This window comes from Ursus americanus, chromosome 12, assembly GCF_024610735.1.
Source record: "Ursus americanus isolate L20-20 chromosome 12, mUrsAme1.1.p, whole genome shotgun sequence".
NCBI classification, from domain to species: domain Eukaryota; kingdom Metazoa; phylum Chordata; class Mammalia; order Carnivora; family Ursidae; genus Ursus; species Ursus americanus.
Genome location: NC_142138.1, coordinates 68,940,612 through 68,957,263, shown reverse-complemented (window position 1 = coordinate 68,957,263; position 16,652 = coordinate 68,940,612). Strand labels below are relative to the sequence as shown.

Genomic DNA, 16,652 nt, shown 5'->3' with positions numbered 1-16,652 from the left:
GACTCCTAACCCTTAGTTTTCCCATTTTCATAGGTGGAAAAGTTGGAACAGGTGTATGAAGAAGGAAGAGGTTCTATTTCACTCATTTAAAAGTTCACTTCAGTTTACCATGCTGGATTAAAGGACAGGCCTTGGGGAGAGAGGAAACACAGACACCCATTTCTATTATCCTTAGTTTTCATGCCTACAGGACAACAAACACAACGACTGGCTGTGGAGTGGAACTGGCTGGCTGTATAAAGGTGACTGACACTGTATCATAGCCCCATAACAGGGAGACAGCAATAATCACTAGAAGAAGTGAAGGTTGTCTGCACACAGCAAGCATGACCTTGTTTTTTTTTTTTTTTTTTAAAGATTTTATTTATTTATTCGACAGAGATAGAGACAGCCAGTGAGAGAGGGAACACAAGCAGGGGGAGTGGGAGAGGAAGAAGCAGGCTCATAGTGGAGGAGCCTGATGTGGGGCTCGATCCCGTAACGCCGGGATCACGCCCTGAGCCGAAGGCAGACGCTTAACCGCTGTGCCACCCAGGCGCCCCAGCATGACCTTGTTCTAAACAACTTACTTTCACTTTTATCACTTAACTCTAAATCAATTTTGCTCTTATCAAATAAGTTTCAGATGAAAAATAAATATATATATTTGAAAGAAACAGTAACAATATCAAACTTCCTGAGATGTGGTAAAAAAGAAAAAAATAGTATGAGGTACTAGAGAAGTCCGTAACTTTTATCCTGAACTTTTTGTCACTATCATCACCACCCCACTGTGATCATCATTCCTACTGCCTCTTTATAACAAGGGCAGTCCAGATCAAGAACTTATCTATTCATTATTAGCTGAATGCCATTAAAAAACCCACAGTCTGGAAAAACATATGCACCTGGCTGAGGTTTGGTGGTAGCTTGCAAGTCAAGAGGATGGAAAAGGTCTGTGGTTTAAATATGCCATTCTACAGTTTTCTGATGGAAACCAGAAAGATAGGAATTCAGCAATCACTTTTCTTTTTTAATTAAACATTTTGAGATAATTGTAGATTCACATGTGGTTATAAAAAAACAGAGAGATCCCATGTGCCCTTTACCCAGCTTTTCCCAATGGAAACATCTTGCACATTTATAGTACAGTATCAAAACCAGGGTATTGACACTGACAGAGTCAAGATACAGAACTTCAGATTTCCACCACTACAAGAATCCCTCATGTTGTACAGCCCACTTCCCTCCTCTCACCTCCAACTCCTCTTTAACACCCAGCCACCACAAATTTGTTTTCCATTTCCATTTTGTCATTTCAAAAATGTTACATAAACAGAATCATATAGTATGTAAACTTTGTGGATTGGCTTTTTTCACTCAGCATAATTTTCTGGAGGGTCATCCAGGCTGTTTTATTGATAGTTCACTCCTTTTGGCTACTCAGTAGTATTCCGTGGTATGGATGCGCCCCACTTTAACCATTCATTCATTAAAGGATATCTGGCTTATCTCCATCTTTGGCTACTATGAATAACACTGCTAGAAACATTAGTGTACAAGCCTTGTGTGAGCATAAGCCTTCATTTCTTTGGGATAAATGCCCAGGAATGCAATTCATTGGGTTGTGTGGTAGTTTCATGTTTAGTTTTTAAAGAAATTGCTAAATGTGGTTGAGAATTACTATTACTACTATTACTACATTTTAACCAGTGGTGTATGAGTGATCCAGTGTCTCTGCATCCTTACTAGAATTTGGTGTCACTTATTTATTTTGGCCATTCTAATACATGTATATTGGTTACCTGTGGTTTTAATTGCATTTCTCTAATGGCTTGTGATGTTAAAACATCTTTTCATGTACTCAACTGCCATCTGTATATGCTCTACAATGAAATATCTGCACATCTTTTGTCCATTTTTTATAATAATTTTTTATTATGTTATGTTAGTCACCATACATTATATCCTTAGTTTTTGATGTAATGTTCCATGATTCATTATTTGCGTATAACACCCAGTGCACCATGCAATATGTGCCCTCCTTGATACCCATCACCGGCCTGTCCCAATTACCCACCCCTCTCCCCTCTGAAGCCCTCAGTTTGTTTCCCAGAGTCCACAGTCTCTCATGGTTCATTCCCCCTTCTGTTTACCCCCCTTCATTCTTCCCATTTTCTAAGTGGACTTTTTTTTTAAACTCTGCTTTGAAAGTTCTTTATATATTTTAGTATTTTTTTTCCAGATATGTGGTTTGCAAATATTTTCTCCCAGTCTATAATTTGTCTTTTCATCTTCTGAGAAATGTCTTTCTCAGAGGAAAAGTTTTTAGTTTGGATGAAGTCCAATTTATTAATTTTTCCTCTTATAAAGTACACTTTTGGGGGGCGCCTGGGTGGCTCAGTCGTTAAGCGTCTGCCTTCGGCTCAGGGCGTGATCCCGGCGTTCTGGGATTGAGCCCCACATCGGGCTCCTCCGCTGGGAGCCTGCTTCTTCCTCTCCCGCTCCCCCTGCTTGTGTTCCCTCTCTCACTGGCTGTCTCTATCTCTGTCAAATAAATAAAATAAAATCTTTAAAAAAAAATACACTTTTGGTGTCAAGTCTAAGAAGTCTGCCTAGGCCTAGATCCCGCCTATGATTTCCTATGTTTTTTCCCCCAAAGTTGTAGAGTTTTACAGTTTATTTTTGTGTTAAGATGTGAGCTTTATATTGAGATTCATTTTTAAAAAAAATTTGTGGATGTCAAATTGTTCCAGCATCATTTGTTGAACAAGCTACCTTTTCTCCACTGAAGTGCTCTTGCATCTTTGTAAAAAATTAGTTGGGCATACTTGTGTTGGTCTGAGTTCTCTACGCTGGTCCATTGGTAAGTCTATACCTCTGCCAATGTCACACAGTCTTGATTAGTACAGCTGTATAGTAAGTTTTGAAGACTGATTCTTTCCATTCTATTCTTTTTCAAAATTGTTTTAACTATTCTAGTACTTTTATTTTTCTATATATTAGAATAGTTTTGTGTAGATTACAAAAAATCTTGTTGGGATATACATTAAACCTGTGTATCAATGTGGACAGAATTAACATCTCTACTATTTTGAGCCTTCCAATCTTTTAACATGTTATGCCTCTCTATTTAGATACTTGATTTCTTTCATCAGCATTTTATAGTTTTCAGCATGTAAGTCCTGTACATGTTTTGCTAGACTTATACCTTTCATTTTTCCAATGACTGTAATTGGCATTGTATTGTAATTGATATTGTATCTAATAGCCAGTATAAAGAAATATAATTTATCTCTGTATGTTTATTTTGTACCCTGCAATCTTGTTAAACAACCATTCGTTTGCATGGTTCCCCTGTACGTAGCATTCTTCTCTTGCTGCTTTTAAGATTTTTTCTTTACCTTCATCTTTTAGCAGTTTGATTATATGAACCTCAGTATAGTTTTGTGTTTATCCTAGTTGGGGTTCTCTAGGCTTTTGGATCTGTAAATTAACATTTTCCACCAAATTTGGGAAGTTTCTGGCCATTATTTCTTTAAATATTTTTTTGCCCCTTTCTTACTCTTTTGGACTCCAACTCCATGTTGAACTGTTTGATATTGTTTCATACTGAGACACTGCATTTTTTTCAGTCTTTTCTCTCTCTATTCTTCAAACCGAATAATTTCTACTGATCTTCAACTTGATTCTTTTTTGCTATCTCAATTTCTGCTAAACCTACCTAGTAAAATTTTCACTTCAGTTACTGTACTTTTTAACGTTTGAATTTCCTTTTGTTTTCTTTTAAAAATAGTTTCCATTTTTCTTTTGGGATGCTTTATCTGTTCCCTAATAGTATGCTTTCCTTCATTTCTTAGAATTTATAATAGCTGCTTTTAAGTCTTTTTGCTGAATCCATTATCTGAGCCCACTTGAGGTTAAATATCCATTAACTGCTTTTTATCTTGAATATGGATTGCAAGGCCCCATTTCTTTGTACGTCTAATCAATTTTGGCTGAAAATTTAACACTGTAAATATTATGTTGCAGTACTTTGAAATCTGTTTTGTTTTTCTGAGGACTTTTTTGTTGTTGTTCTATTAAGCAGTTAACTTCCCTGGGCTCAAATTGTGAAACTATCGTACCTACTGTATGCAGCAACTCAAGTCTTTGCTTAGTTTTTCAGCATCCGGCTGCTCTATTTTTAGCCTGACTCTGACAGTCTCTGCTGAGCCTGAGCAGGTTAGTGGTTAACAAAGAATCTGAACAGATTTTATAGTCAGATTTTAAGACTTATCCTTTCTCTGGTCCCTTTGTTTCTAGTGATCTCTCAAAATTTCTTTTTTTTTTTTAATTTAATTTTATTTATTTATTTGACAGAGAGAGAGGGACAGCCCGCGAGAGGGCTGGAGTGGCAAGCAGGGGGAATGGGAGAGGCAGAAGCAGGCTCCCAGCGGAGCAGGGAGCTCGGTCGATGTGGGGCTCGATCACAGGACTCCGGGATCACGCCCTGAGGCGAAGGCAGACATTTAACAACTGAGCCACCCAGGCGCCCCTCTCAAAATTTCTAAATGCTTTGCCAGTTCAGTTCTACCTTGTGACACCTCAAGCCAGTAAGAATTTCACTTTCTGTCACTCGAGCTCTGTGCCCATCTTACACATAGTTCAGGCAATGCACTCAACCAAAGGCACAACACACTTGCAAATCACAATAAGGGGTAATTATGTCTTTCAAAGGTAGACCCCTTCCTAGTTTCTCCCTACTTTTTCTTAGGCTCTCTGGTATTTACTCTGCAAATGCATTGTTTAGTGATGAGGCAGGGATTCAGACAGTTTATCTTAGTAATTCTGCATCTCTTTTTCCTCCAAAATTTCACTTCAAAGTTCAAATCAGAGTAACTGGAAATTTGTCAGTCTGAGTGGGTGCCAGAGAGTAGGCAGCAGTTAAAGAGCAACTCCAGGCAAGAAAGCCACAAACATGAAGTAATCTGATACTCTTCTCAAAATTTTATGTCTGTTCATTTTCCAGTGCCTTTGAATACATATATCTATATCTATCTATCTATTATATATATATTTTATATAAATATGTATATTTATATATAGATATATATATATTTTTAAAAACAATTTTTCTAGTTTTTATGGTTTTCTGTAGAAGGAATTAGTTAAACTCTTGGCAGTACCATAGTTTAAAGGCAGTTGTGGCTGGTGCTAAAATTTTACCAGTGAATTCATTTTTTTTCTCTATCCCTACAAATTTTCAAAAGAGAACCTAAAAATATAAATATTTCCAACTGCAGAGTACAGGTTAAAATTTTTTCTCCACAGTAATAGCTTGCATTAAACTTTTACATGTTATAAAACTCTAGTTTTTGTGTCACAAACTGAAAAATGATAAATTAAGAATTGTGGGCTGAAAGGAATCCTAGAGACCCTTTAGTCAACCCCATCATTTTATGAGGAAGCTAAGACAGTCTAGTATTTGCTCAAGATCACTTAACACAATTATAAAGTGTTTGTCTAGCTGAAGTTCTTTTCATTATACCATAGTGTAGTTGCATAGCTGTATTTTCTATCTTCCACAAAAACCACAATTTCAAAATTGTATTGTTTGTGAATATTTGAGCTATACCATATTATACCAAAATAAAAGCTTTAATATCTAAGTCAACAGAAAAACAAAACAATGTAACAGATGACTTAATTCTCTCAACCTGAAAAAAGCTAAAGGTTTTGACCACTAAACCAGCATGTTCATACTAATTGAATGAGGATTTTGATGAATGTTTTTCAAATACTATAAACCTCATCTTCAGTGTTTCAAGTGAGAACACAGTGTGTCTCTTTCTTGCCATTTTCAACCATTAATTTGTGTACATAACAGATGTTATTTTTCTTGTATGCCATCTCACTATGGCCCTCTGCTGTTAAATTAAAAAATGATTTCTGGACACTACTCCTCCCCAGCTATGAGTGTTCGTGAAAACAGTTTTTCTAGTATGAATCCCAATGGCCCCAGCGTTGTCATGTTAGCTGTCTATCTGCCCTGTTAGCTCCACTGCTGTGCTAATTAGGCCAAGTTGGGAGGCTGACTCTTCTGAGAGCCACTCAAATTAGTAAGATCTACGGCAGGACCACAAACCATCCCAGATTCTGACTAGACAAAACCTATAGGGATACATGTGTGGATCAAGGCCAATTCCTAACCATGGGAAAGGAATTCCTAACCATTACGGTGAAATGGCTTAAAAGCACACATCCAAGGAAAAGGTCAAAGATGGTGATGTAGGCAGACTCTGAACTTAGCCCCCAAAGACACACCAAATCTACACCTATTTATAGAGCAATTTCTCCTGAAGAATAACTGAGGGCTGACTGAACAGCTTCTGCACAACAAAAGATAGATCACAGAGAGAACAGCAAAACAGATGGAGACTTAGTATGAAAGGGAACCCCCACCCCCAATGCTGTGAAATGCGGGGTTGGGGAGGGTAGGCAGGGGGAAGAAATAGTACTGAAGGATTGAGGAGATTTTTCTGCCCTGAGGCACAGAAAAAAAGCTGTGGTTTAGAATAGCAACTAGAATATAAAGGAACCAGCTCTAGAACCCTACCAGATAGCAGAGGAACGGCTGGAACTCCCTTCAGGTGGCAAGCACCACAGTTTATGTTCCCCCTCCACTTTGAAAGTGCAGAAGGGAGCAGAGTCTGGGTACCCTAGTCAGACTACCACCTCAGTGAGCCCCAAGCCCCTAGACCACATAAGCCCCAGCTGTCCCACCAAAGCAGCCCCAAAACTGTGCACACTGGGACACCCTGGTCAGTGTTGACTACAGCTCCAGCCATCTCACCACGTGACACAGGTGCAAAGCACCCCAGAACACTCCAGGCCCACACCAGTTCAGCTCCAGATGGCTTGCTGGGGGCCCCCTGGTGCAGAGCACTCTGGGACCTCCTGGCCCATGGATGTTTTAGCTCCAGCTCCAGCCACCCTGCCAGTGTACCCACTGTGTGGAGCACCTTGGGAACCCTGGCCTGTGCCCACTTCAGCTCCAGCTGTCCTGCCAGGGCACTCCCTGAGTGCAGCATCCTGGCCTGTGCCAGCCTTGGCTCCAGCCACCTCATCAGGGTTCTTCCTTCATGGAGTGCCTTGGGCACCCTGGCTTGCACTCATTGCAGCTTCAGCTATCTTGCCAGGGTGCCCTTTCTGCAGAGAGAGGCCCCGGACATGCCCCCCCCCCCGCACCCACTTTGCCTTCAGCTGTCCTGCCAAGGCACTCTCTATGCAGAGAGCCCCAGGACCATCCTGGATCATACCCGCTTCAGCTCCAAACATCCCACCAGGGCAGACCCAGAATGGAGTGCTCCAGGATCCCCAGCCCATGCCAGTCACAGCTCCAGCCAGTCAATCAAAATTACCAGTCACCCACAGTCTACACAGAGGATGACCATACACAGGAGTATTCCCTCGAGTTTAGGACAAGTAGCAATTCCACCAAATTCACAGAACAAACACAGAAGGGCAGACAAAATGAGGAGACAGAGGACCATGCTCCAAACTAAAGAATAAAACAAAACCTCAGAAAAAGAATGGCTAAATGAAATGGAGATAAGCAATATGCCTGATAAAGAGTTTAAAGCAGTGATCATAAAGATGCTCACCGGACCGAAGAGAAGGGTGAAAGAACTCAGCGAGAACTTCAACAAAGAGACAGAAAACATAAAAAGAACGAGAGTTGAGGAATACAATAACTGAAATGAAAAATATACTAGAGGGAATCAACCCAGATTAGTGGATGCCGAAGAATGGATTAGTGGTCTAGAAGACAGGGTAATGGGAGCCACCGAAGCTGAATAGCAAAAAGAAAAAAGAATTTAAAAATAAGGGCAGGTTACGGGATTTCTTGGACAACATCAAGCAAACAAACACTCACATTATAGGGGTCCCAGAAGGAGAGAGAGAGAAAGGGGCAGAAAATTTATTTAAAGAAATAGCAGAAAACTTCCCTACTCTAGGGAAGAAAACAGACATCCTGGCCCAGGAAGCAAAGAGTTCCAAACAAGATGAACCCGAGGGGGTCCACATCATGACACATTGTAATTAAAACGTCAACTTTTAAAGAGACCCTTAAAAGAAGCAAGAAGCAAATAGTTATATACAACCCCATAAGGCTATCAGCTGATTTTCCAGCAGAAACTCTGCAGAACAAAAAGAAATGGTATAATATATTCAACGTGCTGAAAGGAAAAAAACCTACATGCAAGAATACTCTACCTGGCAAGGTTATCATTCAGAACAGGAGGAGAGAGTTTCCCAGACATAAAAAGTTAAAGGAGTTCATTTCCACTAAACTGGCCTTAGACAAAATGTTAAAGGCACTTCATTAAGTGAAAAGAGAAGGCTCTAAGTAGAAGAAAATGATGATATAAAAGTATACACACTTATGTACATATATATATGTATATACATATCTATCTATCTTTATATCTATATATCTTTATATCTATAAAAAGATACAAAACATGACAACATATACACAAAATGGGGGGGGTAAAAAAAAGTTCTTTTAGAATGTGTTTGAACTTAAGTGACCATCAACTTAATAAAGACTGCTACATACTTAGGATATTATATATGAACTTCATGGTAACAACAAAACCAAAATGTATAATGGATAACCAAAAAAAAAAGAGAAAGAAAGCCAAACATACACTAAAGAAAGTCATCAATCGCAAGAGAAAACAGCAAGAGAAGGAACAGAAGAACTACAAAAACAGCCAGAAAACAATGAACAAAATGGAAATAAGTTCATACCTATCAATAATTACTTTAAAATGTAAATGGTCTAAATGCTCTAATCAAAAGACATAGAATGAATGAATGCATAAAAAAAAAAAAAGACCCATCTGTATGCTGCCTACAAGAGGCTCACTTCTGACCCAGATACATACAGACTGAAAGTGAAGGGCTCAAAAACATATACCATGCAAATTAAAGTGGGGGGTGGGGGGGAAGGCAGGGTAGCAGTACTTAGCAGACAAAGCAGACTCTATAACAAAGACTTTAACAAGCGACACAAAAGGGCAATATGTAATGATAAAGAAAGCAATCCAACAAGAGGATATAACAACTGTAAATATCTTTGCACACAACACTGGAGCATCTAAAGACATAATGCAAATGTTAACAGACATAAATGGAGAAATTGACAGTAATAACAATCATAGTAGAGAACTTTAACACCCCACTTACATGAATGAATGGAATATCCAGGCCAAAAATCAATAAGGAAACAGCATCTCTGAACTAGACTAGATGGACTTAATAGATACATACAGAACATTCCACCCCAAAACAGCTAAATACACATTCTTTTCAAGTGGACAAGGAACATTCTCCAGGATGGATCACATGTGGGCCATAAAACAAATCTCAATAAATTTAGAAAAGACTGAAATCATAACATGCATCTTTTCTGACTGTAATGGTATGAAACAAGATATCAATCACAAGTAACTGTTAAAAACACAAACACATGGAGGCTACTAACCAACCGATAGGTCAATGAAGAGATCAGAGAGGAAATAAAAAACACATAGAGACAAATCAAAGTGGAAAAACAATCATCCCAAATCTTCTGGACGTAACAAAAGCAGTTCTAAGAGGGAAATTTATAGCAATATAGGCCTATCTCAAGAAATAAGAAAAGTCTCAAACACTTTAACCTTATACCTAAATGAACTAGAGAAAGAAAACAAAGCCCAAGCTTAGTAGAAGGAAGGAAATAATAAAGACCAGGAAGAAATTAATGAAATAGACTCTAAAAACAGAAAATAGATCAATGAAACCAAGAGTTGGTTCTTTAAAAAGGTAACAAAATTGATAAACCTTTAGTCACATTCATCATGAAAAAAAAAGAAAGAGAGAGAGACAGGACCCAAATAAAACCAGAGATAAAAGAGAAGAAACAACAACTGACACCACAGAAATACAAAGAATTATGAGAGACTACTACAAAAAATTATATGCCAACAAACTGGACAACCTAGAAGAAATGGATAAGTTCCTAGAAACATACAATCTTCCAAAACAGAATCAGGAAGAAATAGAAAATCTGAACAGACCAACTACTAGCAACAAAATTGAATCAGTAATCAAAAACTCCCAATAAGCAAAAGTCTAAGATCAGATGGAATCACAGGTGAATTCTACCAAACACAAAGAAGAGTTAATAACTATTCTCCTCAAACTGTCCAAAAAATATGTCTCCTCTGTTGAGGGAAACAAAAGCAAGAATAAACTATTGGGACAACATCAAAAGAGAAAGCTTCTGCACAGAGATGGAAACCAATAAAACAAAAAGACAACCTACTGAATGGCAGAAGATATTTGCAAATGATGTATCCAATAAGGGGTTAATATCCAAAATATATAAAGAACTTATACAACTCAACATCAAAAAGACAAATAATCTGATTAAAAGTGGGCAGAGGACCTAAATAAACATTTTTCTAAAGAAGACATGCAGATGGCTAACAGACACACGAAAAGACGCTCAACATCACTCATCAGGGAAATGCAAATCAAAACCACAATGAGATATCACCTCATGCCAGTCAGAATGGCTACAATAAAAAAAGACAAGAATAACAAGTGTTGGCAAGGATGTGGAAGAAAAGGGAAGCCTCGTGCACTATGGGTGGGAATGTAAACTGGTGCATTGACTGTGGAAAACAGCGGCTTAGTTGGTTAAGCGTACCTTCCGTTCAGGTCATGATCTCAGGGTCCTGGGATTGTGCCCACGTGGGGCTCTCTGCTCAGCTGGGAGCCTCCTTCTCCCTCTCCCTCTGGCCTCTGCCCACCCCCACCCGCGCCCACATGCACACACATGCTCTCTCTCTTTCAAATAAAATCTTAAAAAAAAATGTACATCCGCACTTGACACGGGTCATTACTTTCATTTCCCCATATGAATGAAAGAAATCCAGTAAACGGGAGAACAATCACGGGAACCAAAATAGGGTTCCTTTATAATTATTTATCCATTATTCCTTTATAATTATCTTTCAATATTGAATAAGGTTGCTTTTACTGTTATTTTTTTAAATCTACATTCGCATTTTTATGTAAAATAAACTGTACAGAATGAATGTGAACAAAATGCAAAGAATAAATGTATATACAACATGTGTATCTACTATCAATACCCTAGTACAGATGTACAGAAATGGAGACAAATAATGAGCTGGTAAATCTGGCCCTCTTTATCATTCTAAAGTCTATTGTTATCTCTTACATTAAGCCTTCTCTGACCTGACTATGGGTCTCATTATAGAAAAATGTTGAAAGACAAAACATGAACGCAGAAACACTCAGGCAATTTAAAACCTCTATGTCACTGTTTTTATTTGGGTAATAGAACTTTAAAAAAGACAGTAGACTGTCTTCATGAAGCTTCATGAAGACAGTCACTTATTATCTTTTTTTAAAAAAGATTTTATTTATTTATTTGATACACACAGAGAGAGAGGGAGCTCACACAAGAGAGAACACAAGTGGCTGGGGGGGCAGGGGCAAAGGGAGAAGTAGGCTCCCCACCAAGCAGGGAGCCTGATGACTCAGGGCTCGATCCCAGGACTCTGGGATAGAGACCTGAGCCGAGGAGAGATGCGTAACCAACTGAGCCACCCAGTATCCCAGAAACTTATCTTATTCCTCATTCTATCTGTATTGAGTTCAGCATTTAGTACAGTACCTAGCATAAACTAGGCTTCCTATAATTATTAAGAGAATGAAAATATATGAATGAATAAATGAAGACAAAGCACTAAAACCTAATCATTGTCCTCCAGAGACTATTATTAGTAAGTTCAATAGTTTTCTTTAGCTCTTTATGGTTCTCTGTTCCAAGAGTGCTACATGTCAATTCATTATTTCCATTTTACAGATGAGGAAACCAAGAACAGAAAGTAACGCCTCAAGGCCACACTGTGAATTGTGGGCCAAGGATTCAAATTCAGACAGTCTGAGTCTACAGCCTAGACTGTAACCCACCTGATACAGATTTCTAAGAATGCCACTTTAAAAGCATACATTGTAAAAGTACTTATTAAATGATAAAAATGACAACAGCCAGAAGACTTAAAGGATTTTTCAAAGTAGCTGGAGAAAAGGAAGTTGAAAAGATTGAAATAATCAGGCATACAAATGTTTATAAAAATGTAGGACAATAACTTTTAAAGCATCGAGTGCAGAATACCTTCAAATGTAAACGTTATACTAACAGTTTATCTCAAGAGAATTTATCTAAAGTCAGGAAATAAACGGAATTTGAAAATTTCTTTCATGCAAGACTAGACACTAAGTCTTTGATGGTGCTTTAATTTATTATAAAAACGAATAAGATAAAATTCCCTATTAGCCCCAATTCATAGTCACATTTTCTTGTTGAGAAATTCTAAGAGTACAAGGTTTTTAATGTGCTGATATCTTACCTTTTCTTTTTGCTGATGATCATATCCATGGTTTGGAGCAGTCGTCGTTCCAGGGCTAGAATATCTGCATCAGTCACATTTCTATAATAAGCACAACGGTTAGCAATGTTTTGGGAGCCCATCCTTGGGCATAATAAATAGAAGGCAGCTGGAGAAACACCTAAACTTTAGTTGTTACCCAGTAATTCAAGGAACTTTTTCTAGAGAATATTAAAATGACTATAAAAAGCAAAAATACTTTTGCTGTCATTTTTTATAGCTAAAAGTTTTGCAGTCTCAGGGCAGTAGAAGGTAACTGGCTCTCTTATCGGCTTTCTTAGCTTTGATCCAGTGACATTTATGATGTATGCGGAAGCACTCTTGCAACTTGGCATAGTCTTCTACCATTCCACTTTTAGGAGGAACTGATTTACTGAAGTAGGGATTAGCACATTGCTGTCCATGAGAAATGTGCCTTTAAAAAGTATAAGAGGAAGTAAAGAGAATTTGACTGAAATAACCATTTTTTAAAAAGATTTATTTATTTTAGAGAGAGAGAGTGAGTGCGTGCATGCCTATAAGCAGGGGGAGTGGCAGAGGAAGGGGGAGAGGGAGGATCTCAAGCATACTCCCTGCTCAGTGCAGAGCCCGATGTGGAGCTCAATCTCAATCTCACGACCTTGAGATCATGACCTGAGCCGAAATCAAGAGCTGGACGCTCAACCAACTGAGCCACTCAGGCGCCCCGAAATAACCATTTTAAAAATAAGTGAATGTAGGACAAACAAAGAGCAAACAATATAAGTGATAAGACTTATATTTGGAGAGATTACTAGGACATGTCCATAAGGACAAGGGAAAGAATAAAAAGCCAGTGTCACAGATCTAATATTTAAGTATTAATGATGATGGCATGATAGAACATATATATTCGTGAAGTAATAGGAAAAAAAAGAGACAAGGTTCTTTTTACCTGAGGAAGTAGGACATGTAAGTGTATGGGCAGTTGACAGCACCAAATCCAGAGAGGAGAGCCATGAGAGTCACACCAATCACACCTACCCGGCTGATGAGCTGTTCTATGGACAAAATCCCTAAAAACATCAAAGCACCTTAATGTCAGGTGATAAAGATGCTTGCACTGCAAGAGGAAGCATCACAGAAAACATCAACCATTACATACAACTTAAGCCAAATTTTAATTATCAATATTAAATTTAAAATTAAATTTAATTATCAATATGTAGCTCTTCCATAATAAATGTATAAAAGTCTATTGATTTTCCTCCTATCCCATACGTTTCCAGAATCATCTCTATTGCTAGGCAATGGTAATATTAAAATAATATTTGCAAATCATACTTTTTGTTTACTCAAGGTAGTGTGAACTCTAACAAAGCAAACTACTTTTAGTTAAAGCTTTGGCAAAAAAATATTAGTAAAGTAAATCTGCTGGAAAAGTATAAATACCAGGTTACACTTTCCACTATACTTACCATCAATATATACATTTCCCCCTTAGGTCATAATAAGCTCTTTAGGTCTTATGAGCTTATGTCTTATTCATTTTTGTCAATATACACATAAGACATCTAACGGACAAGCTGAATTTATACATGAATGAGTATTTTAAAGGCAGATATGAGAGTTTTAGATTATCAGCTGTATTCTAATTATCAATTGTTTCTGATTATTTGAGAATGCTGAAAATGTAGTTAAAATAAATGTGTTGATATTTGGGATAAATGAGGGAAAGCGATGCTGAAGAATAAGCCAGGAAGTTTGGAATCGCAGGACAAAACGAGTTTTGTTTTCACTTTCTATTTCTAGGATGGAATCCACTTCAGCATTATCCACTCTGACCTAACACCAGAGCTGCCATTCAGGAATTTGGTTAGCTTTGAAACTGAAATTCCAATATTCCGGTCCTCCTGCTCCTGTGTTTCCACTATACTATTTTAGAGCTCTTTGTGACCTCTGGTCTCTATAGTCTTTTGCTTTTTCCTACCTTCCATTTCCTTCTTCACTGAGCCTGAACTCCAAGTTTACTTGCTTCAACCTCTCTCGTTAGGACTCTGCTCCTTCTTCAGCGCTGATCCTGAAAACTCCCAATCTTGGATCAATCTAACACTCCGTCTTCCCTGTGCCCATGCCTGAGCTGCTGAAACAGCTAGAATGCATTGGGATAATGGTGCCATTACAGGTTTATGGTCTCTAGTCTTAACAGAGCTTATGGCACTACTGAGAAATCCTTTTCTTGCCCTTGGTCAGCCATCTCTTCCCACTCCCCTTAGCAGATATATCTTAAAAAAAAAATTATTTTAGGGGCACCTGGGGGACTCTGTCAGTTAAGCATCTGCCTATGGTTCAGGTTGTGATCTTGGGGTCCTGGATCCAGCCCCATGTTGGGTTCCCTACTCAGTGGGGAGTCTGCTTCTCCTTCCCTCTTTGCTCTTCCTCCCCCACCCCTCACCCCTGCTTCTGCTCCATCTCTCTCAAATAAATTAATTAAATCTTTAAAATTTTTTTTATTTTAGAGAGAGAGCATGAGCATAGGGTGGGGAGGGGCGGTGGGAGAGGGAGAGACAGAACCTCGAGCATACTCCCTGCTGAGTGTGAAGCCTGACATGGGATTTGATTTCACAACCCTGAGATCATGACCTGAGCCAAAATCAAGAGTTGGACACTTATCTGACTGAGCCACCAGGTGCCACACCACCCCCACCCAGCAGAAAATCTTTAATTCATTTTCCCAATCCTTGCTCTCCTTAGCTAATGCCCTTATTACAGAAGTTATTAGACATCTACTCCTTTCACTCTGCTATATCCACATCTGCAATCATCTTCCCAACTTGTCCCCCTAGAACAAGAAAGTGTCCAAAGATAAGGCTTCTCTACTGGTGCTTTGATCTTACTTCCTTTCTACTTCCTCCAGAATCTTGTCCCATCACCTGTCCTGTCTCTTGTCTTCAATCTTTCTTCCTTTGCTGGTTCTTTTCCTTCAGTTTCAAGTCTCCTTCCTAAGCAAGTCTGTCCTTAGCCTTGAGTTTACCTCTAGTTGCCAATCCTCTATTTCCCCCTTAATACCCAAACTTTTCGAAAGGAACTTACACTTACTATCCCCTCTTCTTCACCTCCATTTACTCTTCAACTGGCTGCAATTCAGCTTTCATTCCATGCTCCGACCTGAAGAAAACTGCTTTCACTAATAATTGTAATGGCAATAGTACAGCAAAACTCATCAAGCGCCTGCTACATAGCAGGCACTGTCTGAAGCAGTATGAGCTCATCTACTCCTCATGACGGCCCTGTGAGACAGGTATCAGCGAAAGCCTCATCTTACAGATGAGGAAACAGAAGCACTGAGAGGGTAAGTAACTTAATCAAGGCCACACAGCTGGTAAGTGGCACAGTTAGGATTCAAACACAAGCAGTGTACTTCTACCACTTATGCTCTTAACCATTACTATAATATGGTCACGCATTTTCTTCTGATGGAAAATTCAATGACATTTTCCAATCCATGCTTTATTTGATCTTTGATGACACTGAATCATTGCTATTTAGGAGTCTCATGCTCTACCGACTAAGCTAGCCAGGCGCCTGAATCATTGCTATTTGAAATCATTTTCCTTTCTTGGCTTTTATACCGTTTACCTCAATTATCCCTTTTACTTCTCTAGTTGTTATTTTCTTGGTCTTTCTCTGCTCAGAATGAGCCAGAATCCTCTTTCACTTCACTCTGTACATTTTCCATGTGTGATCTTGCCAGTTTCCCCAGGTTCATCTAATAACGTTTATCTGATGGTGCCTAATTTTTTAGATTCCTGGAGTTACTTCCATAGGATTAATAAATCCATACCTTTCTCCTAAGTTGCCAACTTGTGTCCCCAGCTCCCTGCTGAACACCACTTGGATGTGCACAGGCAACTCAAATAAAACGTATCCCGAGTTCGAATTATCTACCTTCTCCTGCATTGCCCATCCTAGAAAATGGCATCATCAACTATCTAGTCACCAAAATAGAAAAATCTATACCTCTAGTCTCCATTCTGTCTTTCGCTCCCCCTTGAATATAGCAGTCTTTTATACCTCAGGGCTTTACATAATGTCTCTTGTGCCTTTGGTCTTGTCCTTTAAATCTCAGTTTAAATACCTCCTCATAAAAGCTGACTCTAACCATTCGCATCGAATTTGGCATCCTTATCTGCACTG

The 16,652-nt window shown here is 38.7% G+C and overlaps 1 protein-coding gene across 2 annotated transcripts in view; it reads right to left on the bottom strand.

The window, feature by feature from the left end:
• Positions 1-16,652, bottom strand: part of GPHRA (golgi pH regulator A) — a 56,851-nt gene that overhangs the window by 19,892 nt on the left and 20,307 nt on the right. For both annotated transcript variants that reach the window (XM_045776273.2, XM_045776274.2), the window contains exons 6-7: positions 13,411-13,531; positions 12,459-12,539 (exon numbers count right to left, since the gene is read on the bottom strand). In XM_045776273.2, coding sequence (XP_045632229.1) covers positions 12,459-12,539; positions 13,411-13,531 — 202 coding nt within the window. The remainder of the gene's footprint in view (positions 1-12,458; positions 12,540-13,410; positions 13,532-16,652) is intronic.